The sequence below is a fragment of the Rattus norvegicus genome, chromosome 11 (genome assembly GCF_036323735.1).
Source record: "Rattus norvegicus strain BN/NHsdMcwi chromosome 11, GRCr8, whole genome shotgun sequence".
Classification (NCBI taxonomy): domain Eukaryota; kingdom Metazoa; phylum Chordata; class Mammalia; order Rodentia; family Muridae; genus Rattus; species Rattus norvegicus.
Genome location: NC_086029.1, coordinates 81,204,763 through 81,224,595, shown reverse-complemented (window position 1 = coordinate 81,224,595; position 19,833 = coordinate 81,204,763). Strand labels below are relative to the sequence as shown.

The 19,833-nt window shown below is 44.9% G+C and overlaps 1 protein-coding gene across 2 annotated transcripts in view; it reads left to right on the top strand.

Annotated features, from left to right (window-relative positions):
• The window catches only part of Lmln (leishmanolysin like peptidase), a 69,643-nt gene that overhangs the window by 6,377 nt on the left and 43,433 nt on the right, over positions 1–19,833 (top strand). For both annotated transcript variants that reach the window (NM_001415730.1, XM_039088544.2), the window contains exons 2-10: positions 167–264; positions 1,257–1,287; positions 2,555–2,637; positions 3,488–3,605; positions 7,463–7,641; positions 11,623–11,728; positions 13,382–13,476; positions 16,573–16,690; positions 17,945–18,052. In NM_001415730.1, coding sequence (NP_001402659.1) covers positions 167–264; positions 1,257–1,287; positions 2,555–2,637; positions 3,488–3,605; positions 7,463–7,641; positions 11,623–11,728; positions 13,382–13,476; positions 16,573–16,690; positions 17,945–18,052 — 936 coding nt within the window. The remainder of the gene's footprint in view (positions 1–166; positions 265–1,256; positions 1,288–2,554; positions 2,638–3,487; positions 3,606–7,462; positions 7,642–11,622; positions 11,729–13,381; positions 13,477–16,572; positions 16,691–17,944; positions 18,053–19,833) is intronic.

Sequence of the window (19,833 nt, the reverse complement as noted above, 5' to 3'; positions counted from 1 at the left end):
AGGGACTTTTAGAGGAGTGCCACTTAAAATGTAGTTCACTAATTTTATTTAGGTCTCAATTGGGCAACTTAATGAACACACGTTATTATATTTAAATTCTACTTGAAGATAGAAAAATGTCATAGCAACTTTTAAAAAAGATTTCTCAAACTATGCATTCTTCTAGGTCATAAATAAGGTCCATCTTAAGACAAGTCATGTCACAAAGAGAGATGCGGATGGGCATTTACGAATCAAGACTATCTATGATCAGAGCATTGAAGAGTAAGTTTGCTGTTCTTTCGTTCCCTTGTGTTTATTTTTTGTTTGTTTTTGACATCTTCCGGTGCTGCCCAAGCTGTTGCCTTGGCCAGCCTCAGACTCAGTCACTGCCTCAGCCTGGTCATCTCCTTCTATTGTCAATCTAAGTATTAAAGTTATTTTCAGGGGGCTGGAGAGATGGCTCAGCGGTTAAGAGCACTGACTGCTCTTCCAGAGGTTCTGAGTTCAATTCCCAGCAACCACATGGTGGCTCACAACCATCTATAATGGGATCCGATGCCCTCTTCTGGTGTGTCTGAAATAAATAAAAAGACCTTTTAAAGTTATTTTCATGGTTACCTAACACAATATCCATAGGTGGAACTAGAGAGGAGCTGGCATAACTTTAACACAGGACTGAGTTGAGATTGCCTTGTATTCCAAAAGGGTAAATTAAATCTGCTGATCATGAATAATTTAAAGAGAGCCAGTGTGGCCTTACTTGACTGCAGCCATAGCAGACCTGGAAGACACTTGTCAGCAAGCATTCAGAGGAAACAAGAGAAGCGCATGCGTAAACTCTAATGACGAAGTTTATAGAATGATTGACTCAGTAGAGAGTATGGAGTCTAATTGGTATGTGTCTGAGAACAGCCCCGACAGCAGGCTGAGATCTGAAGAAGTTGGCGCACTGCCCATAGAGCAGCCCGTGTCTTCCTCCAGCCTGACTGTTCTGAATGAATGAGCTCATGTGTGGCCGTGCCTAGTTCCATGCCTGGGCACAGCACAATGTGTCACATATCTGTGAAGGGACGTGGAGACGATCTTCTTAGGGCCCTTGACAGACACAGTCCCGACAGACGGGGCGGCGCTCTGACTCAGGGCTGCCGTACTTTTCTTGTTCTGTAGTAGAGAGCAAACCCAGGGCCTTGTGCCTACTGGGCATGTGCCCTACCACCAGGCTATGTCACCAGCCCTTAGAGTGGCAGTTCTTATGTTTTTCTCCTCGTTTTCAGGTTGCTCCCCGAGAAAAGATATCTTGTAAAGGTATGTAATAATAAATACTCATCGGGTGGATGCTTTAAATAGGTATATTTTATCATGTGCTAATTCTCCCATGAAAAAGAAAAACTTACACATGGCTGACTGGCGAATGAATGAATGAATGAATAAAAGATTTTGGTGGTAAATATATTTCTCATTTTAATAAAGGTGTTTTTATGATATGTTTAGCAAAACTTCATTAATATTCAACATTATCATTTTATAATTTAATAGTAAATCAGTATTCTCACCTTTTTTCCTCGGTCTGTCAAGTTTTGGGGGATCAATGCATGCGGAGTATAGGGTACAAAGGACACTTTTTGTAATACATGGAGGGTACCATTCTCTGGATGGGAATGTTCTCCGTCCTAAGGATTAGTTGACATGACATTATCGTCATCATTACTGTGTGTGTTTATGATGTGAGTGCTGGTGCATGTGGGGTGGCTAACTTTCAGAAATGGTTCCCTCATTCCAGCATGGCTTCCCAAGATTAAACTAAGGTCATCAGGGATCAAGGCGTGGTTGGCACATGCCTTTACCCTTCCAGATAAACCATCTCTCCAGACCCAGAGAGATTCCATCTCATCAAGGTGTGTGTGTGTGTGTGTGTGTGTGTGTGTGTGTGTGTGTGTGTGTGTGTGTTCTCACATGCATGTACATGCACGTGCTCACAGACACACCCCTGTGCACATACAGGTCAAAGACCCAGCTTTCAGAGTTTGATCTCTTCTTCCGTTGTGGATTCCTGGGCTGGAGCTAGGGTCCTGAGGGTTGCACAGCAAATGCCTTTGCCGACTGAGCCATCTTGCCAGCTCTCGTCAAATTTTTACCTATGGAGTCTCACACACGCATACCAAGCCATCTCCCTGTGGCCCACAGAACTTACTGAGCTCCTACTTAAGACAATCTCTAGTAGTTGGAGTGTCCATCTTCATTAATGTTCCCAGTCACCATCGTGGAGACATGTTTTCTAGGGCATGGGGTGAGCTGGGGATGTTTCTGCCTAATGCTCTGTTCCCAGACTTCTCTCTCTCTCTCTCTCCTTCCCTCTCTCTCTCTCTCTCTCCTTCCCCTCTCTCTCTCTCTCTCTCTCTCTCTCTCTCTCTCTCTCTCTCTCTCTCTCTCTCTCTCTGCTGCGTTATGACTTAGGACAGGTGTCTGCATCCCAGAATCCCAGTTTCATTAGTAGTCCATGTTTGTTTTCTTAAACACACTCTATCCCATGACTGCCCACCATTCTAACTAGATTTGTTTCTCTTTTATTTAGAACAAACTTTTCCCACAAGCTATTTCTTATTTAGAGAAAACATTTCAGGTTCGAAGACCTGCTGGCAGGATCTTACTTAGCAGGTATGTGACATCAGACGTTGGTCATTACCTCCATTCATTTAGCCCTGTGACCTCCCATTTACCAATATGACAAGCATGGAACTTATAGTAGAATTTTACCATGTGTGTTTTTAGAAACTAAACTACAAGCCATTTAAAAGGATTCAGAAAGCACCTACTGAATAGCTCTTTTTCTGCCTTCCCATTATAAACTGTTCTTGTCCCTCCTCCTCCTCCTCCTTCCTCTTTCCTCCTTCCTCCTTCCTCCTTCCTATTTCCTCCTTCCTCCTTCTTCCTTCCTCATCCTCTTCCTCCTCCCCCTCTTTCCCCTCCTTCTCCTCCTCCTCCCTCCATGTGGTTGCGCTGTCTGCTTTGGGAGGTATTTGATAACCCAAGTCCAGCTGCCCATAGACTGAAGTCTCTTAGGGAGCTGCCTGCTAGTTAAGTAGTAGCCATTGTTAATGGAGTGGTACAGCAGTGTCTTAGTTACTTTCCTGTGGCAGTGAGAAAACACCATGACCAAGGCGGGGCTTAGTTGGGGTGTGTGGTTCAGAGAGTTAGGGTTCATGGCAGTGGAGAAGTAAGTAGTGGAGAGCAGGTGGCTGGGGGAGCAGCCGAGAGCTCACATCTGGGACCCCCAAGCTGGAAAACAGAGAGTACACTTGAAACGACAAGGTTGTTTTGAAACATCTGTGCCCCCAGTGACATATTCCCTCCAGCAAGACCTCCCCAAACAGCCACCAGTCAGGGACCAAGTACACCAATGCCCAGCTTACTGGGGACATCTAATTTCAGGCCTCCACAAGGGTACGGCTGTATTTTAACTGCTGTCTTTCTTTTTTGTAAATTTTGATGTATGAATAAACCAAAGACAATGTGCGACAAACCAGTACCTACGGAAGGAAAACGATCCGCACCGATACTGCACTGGGGAGTGCGCCGTGCACACCAAGTGTGGGCCTGTTATTGTGCCCGAGGAGCACCTCCAGGTGAGTCTCCTTCTCAGCAAGAGTCTTAGATAACAGTGTGAAGGCACAGCACAGCACCTCCTTTGTTGTGGTACTCTGGGGTGAATCTGAGGCCTCCTGGGTCCCAGGATAGTACTCTATGGCTGAGTTACAGTCCCTGCCACTGCGACTCCATTTTCTCCCCACAGCTGAGGCAGGGAGGGTTCAGAATGTCAAAACTTTACAAGTGTGTGATCTGCTGTCTGCCTCACTCGTGCCTGAATTTCCTGTGCAGAGAACGTTATCTTTTTTTCCTCCCTTGAACATTTTTTTTTTTAGCACTTTAAAAGGACAGTTTAATGTCTCCTAAAATATAAACTGTCAGCTTCAACCCAGGCTTGAACTTTACTCCATAAAAATGCTAGCAACTGGCCAGGCTGTAATACATACATCCTGACTTGAAGAGATACTTAAGCTCTTAACTGAAAGAAGAAAGGTTCAAAGGCAGTGGGTCTGGTTAGCCTGTTTATCTAAAAAGTACAGGTGTGCACATGCAAAAAAGAAAAAAACCAAACCACTATGCAGAGAGCCTGGGGGAAGATAACATCGTAATTCCAGCCCTTGGAAGGCAGAGGGAGGAGACTCAGGTTCGATGTCAGCCTGGGTTACAAAGCAAGACTTATCTCAAAAAGCAGAATAAAATAGACAAAGGACGATCTGGAGGGTCAACACTGAACAATCTAGGTCAATTCAGATGCTATTTTTTTCCTCTTATTTTTTTGATTTTATGTGTATGGCTGATTTGCTTGTATGAGTGCACACACACACACACACACACACACACACACACACACACGCACGCACGCACACATGCACAGGAATGTGTGTGCAGTACCTGGGGAAGCCAGAAGAGGGCACAAGATCCCTTGTAGTTGGAGTTACAGATAGTGGTGAACTGCTCTGTGGGTTCTGGGAAGAGTATTGCATAACCTAGGTCCTCTGGAAGAGCCGCCAGTATTCTTAACCTTTGAGCCATCTCTGGTTTTCTTCCCTTCTTTAAACTTCTATTTTTAAATGTGTATGTATGTGTATGTTTAAGAGCACATGAGTATAGGTGCCTGTCTTAGTTAGGGTTTTATTGCTGTGAACAGACACCATGACCAATGTGAGTTTTATAAAGGATAACATTTAATTGGGGCTGGCTTACAGGGTCAGAGGTTCAGTTCATTATCACCAGGCAGGCCTGGTGCAGGAGGAGCTGAGCTCTACATCTTCACCCAAAGGAAGCCAGGAACAGACTGAGCATCCTCTGACAGCTAGGAGGAGGGTCTCATGCCCACCCCCACAGTGACACACTTCCACCAACAAGGCCACACCTTCTAATAGTGCCACTCCCTGGGCCAAGCATATGCAAACCACCACAGTGCCCATGAAGGCCAGAGACTGGAACCGAAGTTGCAGATATAGGTGCACAATCTAACATGGGTGCTCTCATCAAGAGCAGCACGTGATGTTTTTATGACTGAATTGTCCCTTCAGCTCCTAACGGCTTCCATTAAGAGTTACATGGGGGTGAGGGTAAGGGTGGGGTGGCTGAGTGGGTAAGAACATGTGCTGCTACTGTAGAAGACTAGGGTTTGGTTCCTAGCACCCCCGTTAGGTGGCTCACAACCATCTATGATGCCAGCTCCAGGGCTGCAACAATCTTTTCTGGACTCCACAGGCGGCCATATGCACACACGTAAAGACAGACACACACAAACCTATAAAAAAAAATGTAAAAAGTCAAATATAAATTCCCTGTTAAAGAAACAGAATAAGAAATATATATGTTCTATAAGTGAAGTGGAAATTTGGGGGTCAGGAGCATTGCTCAAAACAAAAAATCACGGTGTATTGATTATTTAAAATTTATTTTCTACATTTCTTTTTATGGTGGGTGGGTGGGTGTGCAAGTGCCTTGGTGCGTGTATGGAGACCAGAAGACAACCTGTAGTAGCTGGTTCTTCCTTCCACTGCGTGGGTGCCAGTGATGAGACCTGGGTGGGCAGGCCGAGCCTCTCAGCAGCGCCCTTATGGGCTACAGCTAGACCTAGATGCTTATGATTGTTTAGGAAGCTCCTACAAGTGTCACAGAGCACAGTGACATGTGCCTGGAGAGCCTGAGACAAGTCACCTTAGACTGTACCCAGGATGACATCATCAAGGGACCAACTTGTGCCTTGTGTTCTTCTGTGTTGTCTACATTTGTAACCAAATTTTGTGTGTGTGTGTGTTGTGATGTGCTTCTGTGAGTGCAGACACATGCATGCCACTGCCTTCATGTGGAGGTCAAAGGACAATTCTCAGGAGCTGGTTTTCCCTCCACTCAGAATCCTAAAGGTCAAACTCTCGAGTTGCCAGGCTACATAGCAAGTGCTTTATATGCGGAGCACTCACATATAAATTTGCTTTGGTATTCATTCATTCATTCATTCACTTATTTATTTGTCATTTTTGAGATAGGCCTGAACTCACCCTTTAGGCTAGCCTGATCTTAGATTTACATATGTCTACCTGCCTCTGCCTCCCAAGTGCTCCCAGCCACTTGCTTCTTCTTTTTAATATTTTATACTTATTTATTTATCAAGTTTGTGTGTGCCTGCCATGGCTTGTGTGGAGGCAGAGGACATCTTTGAGAGGCAGTCCTCTCCCTTCACCAGGTAGGCTCCAAGGCTCAAAGTCAGGTCGGGACCCGCAGCAGTGCCTCTCTCCCTGCTGAGTCATCGTACCAGCGCAAGGTTTTTTTTACAATGGGAAATACTTTCCATTAGGTAAATTTTTTTATTAATTAGATTTAAAATAATCACATCCCAAGGAACTTGCAAAAGTTATAGACATGATGTAGATCAGTGGTAGAGGGCTGCCTACCATGAGGTCCATTCTCCCTACAGCGGAAGGGTGTGGGCGTGGGTGGGTGGGAACACCCCTTCACCAGTGTTTGACTTTCATTTCTGTCACTGTGATAAATACCTGACTAGCAGTAACTTCAGGGAGAAAAGAGTTTCTTACAGCTTACAGTCCCAGATTGTGGTCCATCTTTAAGGGAAGTCAGGACAGACACTTTAAAGACAGACCTGGTTGGTATTCCACACCACCTTACCTCAGACCAAGAAAGTTAGTTCATGGCCAAGGAACTACAGCGGGATCCATGCAGGATGCTGCTTGCTGCAGGCCTTGGCTTGCTTTCAGCCTACTTTCCAGTTCAGGACCGGCTGCTTAGGGATGGTACTCGCACATTGGGCTGGGTCCTCCTACGTCAATTAACAATTAAGACCACCGCCCATAGGTGAGCCTGCAGGCCAGCCTGGTCTGTGCGGCCAGCCTGGTCTGTGCGGCCAGCCTGGTCTGTGCAGTTCCTAATCTGAGGCCCCCTTCTTCCATGTTGGGTTGTAGCACATGGACATTTAGAATGAACCAGCACAACTAGTTTCAGGGGCTCAAAACCATTTGTGTTTCTCTTTGTCCTGCATCTTAGCATGCTGACCTTTATAAATAGGAGTCACTGACTTTCATTGAGTTTATAAATTTATGAGCATTTGTGCCAAGTAAAAATTTTAGGGAAACAAATTCAAGAGAGGTAAAAACAGAACAGGGAAATGAGGGTGGGATTTGTAGTCCTTGATTTGTTTTGTTTATGATCCAGAACTCTTACTCCATTGCTTGGTATGAGTTCAAAGAGTCCTCTTGCCTCTGCCTCCCAAGTCCCAGGACCAGTTACCGATTTCAGTGAGAGGGTGTGTGTGTGTGGGGGGGGGGGGTGTGAACAAAAGTTAAGTAACTGTCCCCAGTCTATTCCCTTGGCACTGTCGTTCAGCTGACCCAGGCTCTGGTCTGCTTTTCCTCCTCACCTGTTGCAGCAATGCAGGGTCTGCCGAGAGGGAAAGTGGCCATGTGGAGCGGTGGGTGTGCTAGACCCTGAGGGCGTGCAGGATGCGGACTTTGTTCTTTACGTAGGTGCTCTAGCCACTGAGAGATGCAGCCATGAGAACATCATCTCTTACGCGGCCTATTGTCAACAGGAGGCGAAAATGGACAGGTAAGCTTCCTGTGAGCCTGCCCCCAAAATACACATCTGCTCAGACGCCTCTAGGGTTAAGAAATAAGATGTTAGACAAAAAAAAAATTCCTTCCTTCCTTCCTTCCCTCCTTCCTTCCTTCCTTCCTTCCTTCCTTCCTTCCTTCCTTCCTTGTTTTCGGTTTCTTGAGACAGGGTTTCTCTGTGCAGCCTGGGCTGTCCTGGAACTCACTCTGTAGACCAGGCTGGGGCTCAAACCTGCCTCAGCCTTCTAGTGCTGGGCTTTAAAGCATGTGCCACCGCTTCTCAGCAGCAATGAACTTTTAGAGATCCTCCTGCCTCAGGTTTTGGGTGCTGGGATTATAGAAGTACGCTTCCAGTTTCCTGGATGGTTTTAGGAAGTGAGCCTGTGTTGGGAAAAGCAGTCAGGTGTGATCGCTCCTTCCTCTCGCTGCTCTTCAGAGATCCTAACAAAATAAGGTAAGGGGCTGCAGAGATGACTGAGTACCTCAGAGGGTTTACTGCTTTTCCAAAGGACTCATAACTTCCTGTGTGCGACTCTACTTGTGTGCGCTGGTTCTCATCAGTCTGTTCTCTTTCTTCACTCCGGGACCCCTCTCCAAGTACATGGGCTGCCCGCATTAAGGTGGGCCTTCCCTTCTCAATCCAGCCTTCCTGGAAACATCTCACAGACACTCCCACTGTGCATATATCCTCAGTAATAAGAATGCAGAGAAGTTGGAATGAGATTGATACTGCATTTGGTGAGGTTGGCTCAGGAGTCCGAGACTGAATATTGACTCTTAGCTTTGTTACTGCAGGACCACACCCGCTTTTGAAGATCTGTGGATCTCACTAGTACTCCTTTTCCCCCCAAGAAGTTATTTGAAATGCGTACCTTAATCATGTCAGAATCACTGGATATGATATGTGAGCTGCCCGATGAGTGATGACCTCATAGATCGAGGCAGTGGAGTGTTCCTGAGAAATACCCTTTCACTTGCTGGTGCCACAGAGTCCTAGCTCCTTTTCTCAGTTTGAACTAAACCGTATGCACCACACACACAAAACCACACTTTGATCTAAAGTGTTGAGAGAACATTGCAAAATAAAGTGCCTGTGTGTACTCGAATGTTCTCAGGAAAAAGCCTCAGAAAGACAGAATTTCCAGCCATCCCTGTGTTCTAGGATTGTTGGCTGTAGCACTGAATGCCCCATGTTAGAGGAAACTTCAGTCTCAGGCAAACTAGGGTGGCTTGAAAATAGCATATGTGGTATTGTTGGCAGTAGTAGCTGCTTCTGAGGTTGCAAGTTAGAAAAGACAGGAAGGAGAACAAGGCCATTTTCACTGTCTTCTTTAGAGAGTTCTTCCAAAGCGGTTTATTTTTATCTTACGTGTATGGTGTTTTGTCTGCAATGCATGTCTGTGCACCATTTATTGGCTCTGTGGCTGCAAAGTTATAAAGCCATGGTTGGGAGCCACCATGTGGTTGCTGGGAATTGAACCTGGATCCTCTGGAAGAGCAGTCAGTGCTCTCAACTGCTGAGCCATCTCTCCAGCTCTTTATGATTCTACATTGTTGGACCAAATTATTTTATACTGTGGGCTTTTATTGCTTTTATAAAAGCTATGTTGGACTTTATCTATTAGGATGGGGTTGACCTGCCCAGATGAGTGAGGGAAGGATAGAAAAGGCACAGCTGACTGGATCTGGGTCACTTAACCTCGTTTCTGTGTCCCATGATGCCGAAAACACCTCTGCTTCTGCTTGTCTTCCGGTGAGAAGACTCAGCACCGGAGTCAGACAGATGCCAGGCGGGCAGCAGGAAGGGGTGTCCCAGTTCTGTTACCCTGCTCCTTACTTAGCTGTGCTGCTTTACTGTTGGTTCACCTTTCATAGGAACCAACAGCTAAAGAATAAATGGCCTCGGTATCAGTGAGTGGGAACTAACCATCCTGGGGAAGGATTTGCTTTCCTCTGGAGCATGGATGTGAAGCAGAGGCTGGCACGGTGTCTTGTTCTGCCCCATCCCATGAGAAGTGGTCTCTCCAGCCTGGCCCGAGACGCACTCACTAGGCAGCCGAGGGTGGCCTCGAGCTCCTTATCCTCCTGCTCCCCACTCCCAAGTGCTGAGATTACAAAAGCATGTGTGCCACACCCGACCAGTTACTCTGAGTCTCAAGAACTCCATTGTGTGAATCTCTGCCCTTGACTGACCGCCAACACTGACCGCCAACTGACTAACCGGCATAGCGCCTCACTATATTGCCCGAAGAGAAGATGAACAAAACACACTTGTGAACCTGCCTTCTGGGGTTTATCGGCTGTAGAAGGAGACAGACGATGGTTAGTTATACCTACGAGTAAGCATGCAGTTTTATTTGGGATAAATACTTTATACAGGATCATGTAGCATAGAACAAAAGCAGAGAATGGCACGGAATATCATTCAGTTGATTTGGAAAGGAAGCCCTTTTTGAAGAAGTAAAAATATAGCTTCACCTGAGCATTAATAAGACTTTAGCCAAATAAAGAGGTAGGGGACCCTCTGGTGTGGGGTAGTGCATGCTTGCACTCCTGGCTGCTTGGAAGGCTGGTTCAGGCAGATTGGAAGTTTGGGGCTAGCCTGTGTTTTGTAGGCCTGGCTGCCATGTAGACTCCAAGCTGGCCTTGAACTCAAAGTGTACCTCCTGCCTCTGTTTCCCCAGTGCTAGAATTACAGGCATATAAACCATGCCTGGTTTCACATACAGTTTAGCAAAATCCTGTACCAAAATGGGAGGAAAATGGTTGAATGTAGCTTAATGGTAGAGTGCTTGTCTAGCGTGTGTGAGGCCCTGAGTTCAGCCTGAAAAAGAAAGAGAAAGAGAAGTGTAAAGGGCGGAAATTCGTGCTACAAAGAGTCCTGTTTTCAGTCCCCAGCTCCGGAAAAAAAAAAAAAAAAAAGAGTCCTGTTACTGTCAGAAGCCCCTTTAAACAAGGCCTGAGTGTACAAGCTTGTGATTCCAGCTATTCAGGAGACCAAGGCAGGAGGAGCGCAAGTTCAAGGCCAGCCTAGGTTACAGGGAGTTTTAGACAAGGTCAAGAAACTCATTGAGACCTTGTGTTAATCTCACTGGTTGAGAATAAGATCACAACCACAATTTTTGAGCCGAATTTGAAACAAACTGCTTAGTGGTAGAGCATTTCTTGGAGTATGGGGGTCCCTGGGTTCGATCCTGCGGTGGTGGTGAGGCTGGTGAGGTTACTTCCATAGAAAGGCCAGGGCTTGGAGAAGGAGAAAGCAAGTTCCTGCTCGGAAGGGTTAAGCCTAGCAGGGACATATTTGTTCTAGAAGCCACTGTGGCTCTGCTGTGTGTTTTTGAGATGAGCTTTTCTATGTAGCTCAGGATAGCCTCAAACTTTGAATTCTGCCTTAGCCTCCCAGTTCTGGGATTACAGGAGTGTACCACTATACCTGTCTGTGTGGCAATGTTTTGATTAATGATACCCTTTTTCAAGGTACTTAGGTCTGATGCTGTCAGAAAATGACACCATTTTCCTATTTAAAAAGGACAAATATTTGTTATAAGTAGGCAGCTGTAACAGTGAGATTTATGGGATTTCCACAGTAGACAGGTAAAGCAACAGTAGAGGAAACAGTTTGGATTCCTTCACATGTCCCTTTGGTACAGCTTTGAAAGACAGCCAGATACACAGTGGTCATTTCTCAGGGTGTTGAGCACTTGAAAGGCCCCAGTGAAGCTCCCATACCCTTCGGACGGACGGACAGACAGACAGACAGACAGACAGACAGACAGACAGACAGACAGAAGGTCTTTCTTCTTCATTGGAAAGCAACAGGTCTGGGTCTTGACAGCAAAAAAGAATAAGAATTATCTATTAAAGTATATTTGATAGTAAACAAATAATGTCCTCGAGCTGTCTTTTGCAGAGAAGTATAAGTTAGTAAATATTATACTTCTCAATATAGTAAAAACAAATATGTTTATTTTAACAGGCCCATAGCAGGATATGCTAACCTGTGTCCAAATATGATCTCCACCCAGCCACAAGAGTTTATCGGGATGCTGTCCACAGTGAAGCACGAGATCATTCATGCCCTGGTAAATGCTATTAACTTCTGTCCTTTCTTTCAGACTTTTTTTTTTTTTCTTTTCGGAGCTGGGGACTGATCCTTCAGACTTTTTATTTGTTACATATTCTGTTATTTTAATATTTTATTATAGGATATGTGAGTTCTTAGATTCATGTGCAGTAAGACCTGATAAATTATTTCTGCCAACAAATTTTAGTGCTCAGGATTGGGCAGGTTGAGTTTTGCTCTCTGGCATGATTTACAGTTCAGCTGTCATTCCCATTAAAGGTGATTAAACTTTTGAAGGAAAGCATCTTAGAGCCAGATGTGATGGCTCAGGTCTGTACTTGTAGCACTTGAGATGCTAAAGCAGGAGGATTGCTGCTGTGATTACAAGCGTGTGGTACCATACCCACTGTGTGCGATTCTGGGGATTAAATCCGGCTTCATACGCACTGACAGCCATTCTAGCAGCCGAGCCCATGCCTGCCTGCCTGCCAGATGACTCTCCAGATGCACACACACACATGCACACACACACATGCACACACACACATGCACACACGCACATGCACACATGCACATGCACACAGATGTGGACAGTCGGGTGTGCACATACTGCCAATTTGAGCGTTTATGCACCCCTGCCCCCCAGCTCCCTTACCATCCAATCGTTAATGAGTTTCAGTAGTAAATTTGTGTGAAGAATATAGCAAACAGTGTCCTTGTTATCCTTGTGCATGGTGCCTTAGAAAATCACTTCTCCCGAAGATTTTCTCTCTTCAAATCTGATAATTATAAATAAAGGCCACTGGAGTAGCCTGCAATGAATTGGTCCTGCAATTCATTGGGTGGGTTTCATATTTTCAACCGTTGTTCACATCTGGAAGTGATACCTAATGGGGTCCTCAACAAGGAAAAATACCAAAGGATTTGTAAAACCATACAGATGAGTTAGAAAGTATGATTCTCTGTGCTCTGTAGTGCACAGTAGAGTAGAGTGTAGCCTTAAGGTATCCTGATAACACAGCACTGATATATATAGTATTTAACATGAACACAAATTTAGCTTTAAAATATATAAATACTTTCAAATATCTTGTATTAAAAACATTTATATCAGCTGGGCGGTGGTAGTACATAACTTAAATGCCAGCACTCAGGAGGCAGAGGCAGGGGGAGCTCTGTGAATTAGAGGCCTGGTCTACAGTGATTGCCCAGACAACCAGGGCTACACAGAGAAACCTGTCTTGAAAAACCAAAATTAAAAAAACAACTGACATCAGTGGTTTGGTGGTGACCGGCAAAGGACACATGTTGCTCTTTCAGAGGCTCTGATTTCAGCTCCTAAGTGCTTGTGGGGCAGATCACAGCCACCCCTAACTCCAGCTCCAGGGCATCCAGCACCCTCTTCTGGCCCCTGAGTGCACGCACACGTGCCTGGTGACATTCACACAGACACATCCATATGAGTAAAAATAAAAATAACCTTTTAAATGCTTATAGCAAGTCGCATGGTGTTTAAACTGTAAATACAGTCACCCAGTTGCTTCTGAGTTGAAGCATGGGTACCTTCTGCAGAGCTGCATGCTGCCCTTGTGACCAATATCAAGACCTCCTGGGTGGCAGGCGCTGCTGTGTCTCAACGTCCTACTGCAGGACACTGGATTCTTTCTTCCAGGGCTTCTCGGCTGGGCTCTTTGCATTCTACCATGATCAAGATGGGAACCCCCTGACTTCAAGGTCTGCAGACGGCCTCCCACCCTTCAACTACAGGTATTTGCCATTCTCTTTCTCCTTCCTCTCTCCTAGAGGATGTAAGGATAGAACCTGAGGACCACAGTGTTTTCCCTGTAGGCAATGACAGGGTCTTCGTGGCCACCGTAAGGGAACTGTAGCTCTGACACAAGGTGGACTTAAGAGGAGGCTATTTCAGAGGACCAGGACAGAGCTCTCCAGGAAAATAGTTCATACTATTCATTTAGTGTGTGTGTGTTTATATTTTACAGTAATTATAGAGTACAAAATTCTAGGCATGGGGGTGATCCACACATGTAATCTTAGCACATGGGTGGTGGAAGGCAGAAGGTCGGAAGTTCAAGGTCACCTTCAGCTCCATAGTTCAGGGCTGGGATACTTGAGACCTCATCTCAAAGAACCAAAGTGGGTGTTGCAGGGACGGCGACATATACAGCACTGTGTGAGTGGGTGTTTTCCTAGGCTGTGCTTTTTGTTTGGGAGTCTTGTCTTTGAAAAGCATGCTGATCCTGACAGAAAGTATGACTGGTTACATTAGCATAACCTGTGGCATGGGAGAGCGCTATGGGAAGGATTCGGGGATGTTCCGTGATTGTCCAGTATAAACAGGAATGCTAGAGTAATGCATTCAGTTGTTAGGAAGCAGACTCGGATTGGGCTCCAGCTTGCTTGGAGAAATCACGGTTTTTTTGTTTTTGTTTTTTTTTTTTGTTGTTGTTGTTGTTTTTTGGAGCTGGGGACCGAACCCAGGGCCTTGCGCTTCCTAGGCAAGCGCTCTACCACTGAGCTAAATCCCCAGCCCCGAAACCACATCTTTTAATTTATACCCGGAATCCCAGAATTTAGGAGGATCAGTCAATAGATTAAGGAGTTCAAGGCCAGCCTCTGCTACAAAGCAAGTTTAAGGGAAGCCTGTACTACATAAGTTTTAAAAGTAACTATGAAATAATCCATAAGTTTAAAAAAACAAAAACAAAAACAAAAAGGGGTGTGGGGAGGGCTCAGAACTGTCACCCTTGATAATGGAACCTGAATGCTGGTCATTTAGTGAGCTAAGAACTGCTTATTTTCTTACTGCCAATTGTTTACTGTGTTTAAATGTTGTCTTCTAAAAATAAATAAATAAAAATAAAGTGAATTCATGCAGTGACCCCAACCCATAGGAATAGGGGTTGAATCTCGAGGTTTTGAGTGGAGGACCAGGGATAAAAGAGTAAAGAAGACAAAAGCAGTAGCCGGAACCTGGAGCTGTCAGAAGCTGATGACTATGCCACACATGTTTAGTGAGACGCACAGTATCACTGACACTATCTGTCTGTCTGTCTGGGGAACGGCCAAGGTCAGCAGAGAGCTAAGTCAGCCGTGTTCACAAAGATCGCGGGACACCTCAGCACAGCTGCCTGAGGACTCATAACCACTGCCCAGGGGAGAGCCCAGTCCCCAGGAACAGCAACCTTGACTCCTCTGAGGCCTGGGCTCCAGCCCCAGATCAGCCGTGCCAAGTTCACTCCTGGACAAGGACACAGAACTAAAGTTCCCTTTGTCCTTTCATTGGGCCTCTGAGAAAGGCTTGAGTCAGTCTGACTCTCCATTTATGCAATGCGAACAGTTGTTCAAACTCCTGCTGGCGTGACCTCCTCCACAATATACTGCACCGCCCGCCAGCTAACTCTATCCAGTTTTAATCATAGTCCAAAATTAGATGCCTTTTACAAAAAAAAAAAAAATTCTAAGTTGGAAACAGATAAACAGATGTGATAGAATAAATATAAAAGGGACAGGTTTTCTCCACTGAGAGAAGGCCTAATGTTACTAGGCTAATGAACTCTCAAACTTCCATGTAGCTGAGGATAGCTTTGAATTCCATTACGGGTGTGTACCACCACAACAAGTTTACACAATGCTGGGCAGCAAGACCAGCTCAGGCCCTGTACAACCGAGCTGCCCCTCAAGCCTGTCCCTGTGGTTTTGGTGTGTGTGGTTTTGGTGTATGTGGTTTTGGTGTGTGTATTTTTCTATAAGGCAGTTAGGCTGCTGTTCTTGTTGGACATTCTTACGGCTAACAGCATTTTGTCCCACCTCTCTTCTGTCTGACATTACTGTAGCCGCCACAGCCCTCTCCTGAGAACTAGCTTCAATGCACCGATTTGAAATTATGTTGCTTTGCACATGATGTGTTTATGTACCTGAATCTAGACAGTGTTTCCTTGGCTTGGTAGTTGAGTCCTTCATTTTTAAAAATCCCCTTTGCTCCCACCATCATGGACGGCTGGTTTTCACAGTGGCCTTGAAATCATAGACAGGGCATGAGAACCCACAGAGCTGGCAGCTCTTCATGAAACGTGCCCATCTTTCATGGATAAATGCTTCCAAAGTTGATGCGGCTCTTTGCTTATTTCCAGGGCTCTGAAAAATTACCTTGGCCAAGTTCTCATCAACTTCATGCCAGAATTTCCAGAGACCTTTACTCTGCCATTTTCCTGAGAACTTTCTAGAATTTAATTTTGCAGATGACATGAGACAAGGATTTAAGCTTTTCCTTGATGGATAACTGGTTTCGGTGCATAGAGATTATATTATGTTTTCACTCATGGCAGTATTTTTGTTCAATTTCCTTATATGCTTGGGTCATCTCTGCCTTGGTTCTCATTTCCTGCCTTCCTTCCTTCCTTCCGTCCTGCCTGCCTGCCTGCCTGCCTCTTGTCAGAAGATGCCAGTGAAGGCTGGGGTACAGTCCAGTGGCAGAGTACTTGCCTAGCATCTACAACCTCCTGTGCTAAATCTCTAGCAAGTCAAGGGGCAAAGGTGCAGTTCATTCACTGTCCTAGCTCAGCCTTGTGAACGAGAGCTTGGTGGTGCACACCTATGATTGAAGTACTTCGGTGCAAAGGTGGGGGGATCTCTGAATTCAAGTCTATGCTGGTCTACACAGTAAGTACCAGGCCAGATAGGGCTACATATCTCAAGAAGGGGAATAAAGTGCTTATAAGTGTATTACATGGATATGACATATAATAACTCAATTAGTTCAGCTTCATATTGACATTTGTAAACACTTTTACATTTAAAGTTGTAAATTGGCAAAACAACTGTCTTCTTATTCTATAATTACAGTCTTGGGTTGTATCAGTGGAGCGATAAAGTGGTTCGGAAGGTGGAGAGATTGTGGAATGTTCGAGATAATAAGATAGTTCGCCACACTGTGTATCTCCTAGTAACACCGCGTGTTGTCGTGAGTATTATCTGCCTGTCTTCATTTTCCATTATGGCCTCTGCTTTACCAATCATTACTATTTAAGAAGGTGTTCTTAGATTTCGGTCTGTAATAGAAAATGTATGAAGACAGTATAATAAAGGAACTTGCCAAGACAGAGGGGACGAGACAAATTTGCGGTCCCCATCCAGCCTGTTGCTGTAAGGCAGGAGAGGAGAGGTGCTGTGCCCAGGGAGAAGCAGCATTATTGAAAATGGTTAAGGGGCAGGGAGAGGATGGGCAGTCTGTAAAAGTTCCTGCCGCATAAACATGAGGACCCACATTCAGGTCCTAGAGCTCAGGTGATTGGCCAGCTAGCCTAGTACAGTAGGTTAGTTCTAGGCTCAGGGAACACTCACATATAAAAAAATAAAATATATAAATGTAATTTTAAAAATAAAGTGGAGACTGTTTAAGGGGCATCTGATGCTGACTTCTGGCTTCCACATGCACATGCACACACAGGAACAGGTATATGAATCACACAGTTATTTGAGCATAAAAGAAAAAAGAAGCCATGGCTAGCGCTGGAGCATGGCCTTAGTGGTTAAGAATGCTTGCTTTTTTTTTTTCTTTCTTTTTTTTAAGATTTATTTACTTATATATTTTATGAGTACACTGTCTCTGTCTTCAGACACACAGAAGAGGGCATCAAGTCTCATTACAGATGGTTGTGAGCCACCATGTGGTTGCTGGGACTTGAACTCAGGACCTCTGGAAGAGCAGTCAGTGCTTGCAGAAGCTGTTGTATCTCTGAGTTTGAGGCCAGCCTGGTCTACAAAGTGAGTTCCTAGACAGCCAAGGCTTCATAGAGAGACTCTGGTCTTAGGGGGAGAGGGATGGTGGTATGTCCTTTAAAGCCAAAAAGTGAAGGACGGATGGCTCAGTGGTCTAGAATGTTTACTGTGCAACCATGAGGACCAGAGTGCGACACCCATGTAAACAAGCTAGGTGTCCCAGGAACACCTGTGACCGCAGCTTCAGGACTCTGGAAGCCTTTTGCCTATGTTCATGCATGCGAATACACACACAAATAGTTTTCAAAATAAATCTTCAGAGAGAAAAATATTAAAAGAAATTATAGTTTTATAACCAAGAAGAATGTAATAGCATCAAAACATTAACTGTATTGAAAATCATGCTTTAAAGAGGTTCTGTGTCATCAAACTGATTCTTTAAGGAGTGGCTGTTGTCTTACTCTGCTCTTGTGGGCGTTTGTTTTCTGATCCTCAGGAGGAAGCTCGGAAGCATTTTAACTGCCCAGTCCTAGAGGGAATGGAGCTTGAAAACCAAGGTGGCATGGGCACAGAGCTCAACCACTGGGAGAAGCGCTTGCTAGAGGTCTGTCCAGGCTCCCACAATGGTTATCTTTACCATGGTAGAGAGTACTCAAACAGGGCAAGGAATAGGCAGGGGAAACGAGCTTTAGTGGCATAGACTCCACTCTAGAATCTTCCAAACTTCATTTATTTACTTATTTATTTAAATTTTATTTACATTCCAGCCCCAGTTCCCCTCCCTCCTCTCCTCGGTAGCCCCCTACCCTCCTCATTCCTTCCCCGTTTCTCTTCAGAAGAGGGTCAGCCTCAATGGATACAATCAGCCATGGCATATCAAGTTGGATCTCCCAAGCTTTAAGAGCTACATAATATTGTATTATATAAATGGAACAAGCCCATGTTAAACCATTATGTTTTAAATAATAAATATTTTTTAAGACAATGTCTTATGTAGTCAGGCTGGCCTTGAACTTACAGCATCCCTCCTGCCTCTGCCTCTGGCACTGAATTCTGGGATTGCAAATGTGTACCACCATGCCCAGCTAAAAAAGTTAGGGTTTTGCTTTGTAGTACTGGGAATTGAACCCACATTCCATAGTCCCTGTAGAAGGATATCAGCACACAAAGCATCCAGCACAGCAGAATCAGGCATTTTTCTTGTGTTACACCCAGGAAGCTGTCAGCAGCACCTCTCTCCCTCAGCTTCAGTGTAGGAGCAGGAAACCCTGCCATAGACAGATGCAAGGCCTGGGCTGACCTCAGAATACTGTGATGCAAATAGGAGCTATTACCTTTTCAATGGTTCCACTGGCATAGTTTTCAGACTCCATAAGGGACACACCCAATAGTCACTTTACACAATGACGTCCAAAACTGTGACTTACTAATGGGTATTCCTGTTCATTTAAAGAAATCCCAAGCCCAGAGGTGCATTAGTAGGTCATTTCCCTTGACATACTGCCACCACGTAATATCCTATATTTATTAGGTTTCAGGGAAATAGAGCCAAAAATTAATCCCATGTCACACTCATTTATATAGAAAAATAATCTGGAAGTAGAATTAACACTCGAAGTGAAATACTTTGGACAAAAAGTATGTGTATCTATAGAGCTCGTGACAGAAGGTTTTAAGCTTAGGCAGAATTTCTGCTTCTGCCCAGCTGTTCTGCTCTAGGTCACTAAAGAGTAACAATGGTGAACATTTATGAAGCAAATACCCGAATTCTTCCCATGGGAATCTCTGTCTTTGTCATTTCCTGAAGAGATTTTCTTAGAGGCTATAGATTAGCCGGAAATCAAATGTTGTGTCCTTCCCAGCAGAAGACCCGAGAATACCTATTTTATTAGCTACTTTGTTTCTCTTAAATCAGCACTGTGTCCCTGAACTGCTGTATTAAGGGTGATGTTAAGGTATCAGGAAAGTGCTGGGCAGTGGCGGTGGCACTCGGGAGGCAGAGGCAGGTGAATGTCTATGAGTTTGAGGCCAGCCTGGTCTACAGAGCTTGACCTCTCACCCCTGGATCCCTGGTTCTGCCCTGCTTGCTTTGCATGATAATATAGGTTTTTGTGATCACAGAGTTGAGAGTTAGGAAAACTTTTCCTTTGTAAATCCATGTACACATCCCTCCTGTCTCTACAATCATTTCCTCATGAAGCCCTCACTGCTGGGTGTCTGTCACCAAGGGAAATCCTAGCCAATGGAGACTTGAGGCAGAGAGTAGGTTCTACCTCCTCAATCTAGACATTCATGCAGTTGACCATTTTCGAGTAAATATCTTACCACGTGACACATCTTCAGTATGTATAGATAGGGGTCATAGAAATGTCTGCTAATAAAACG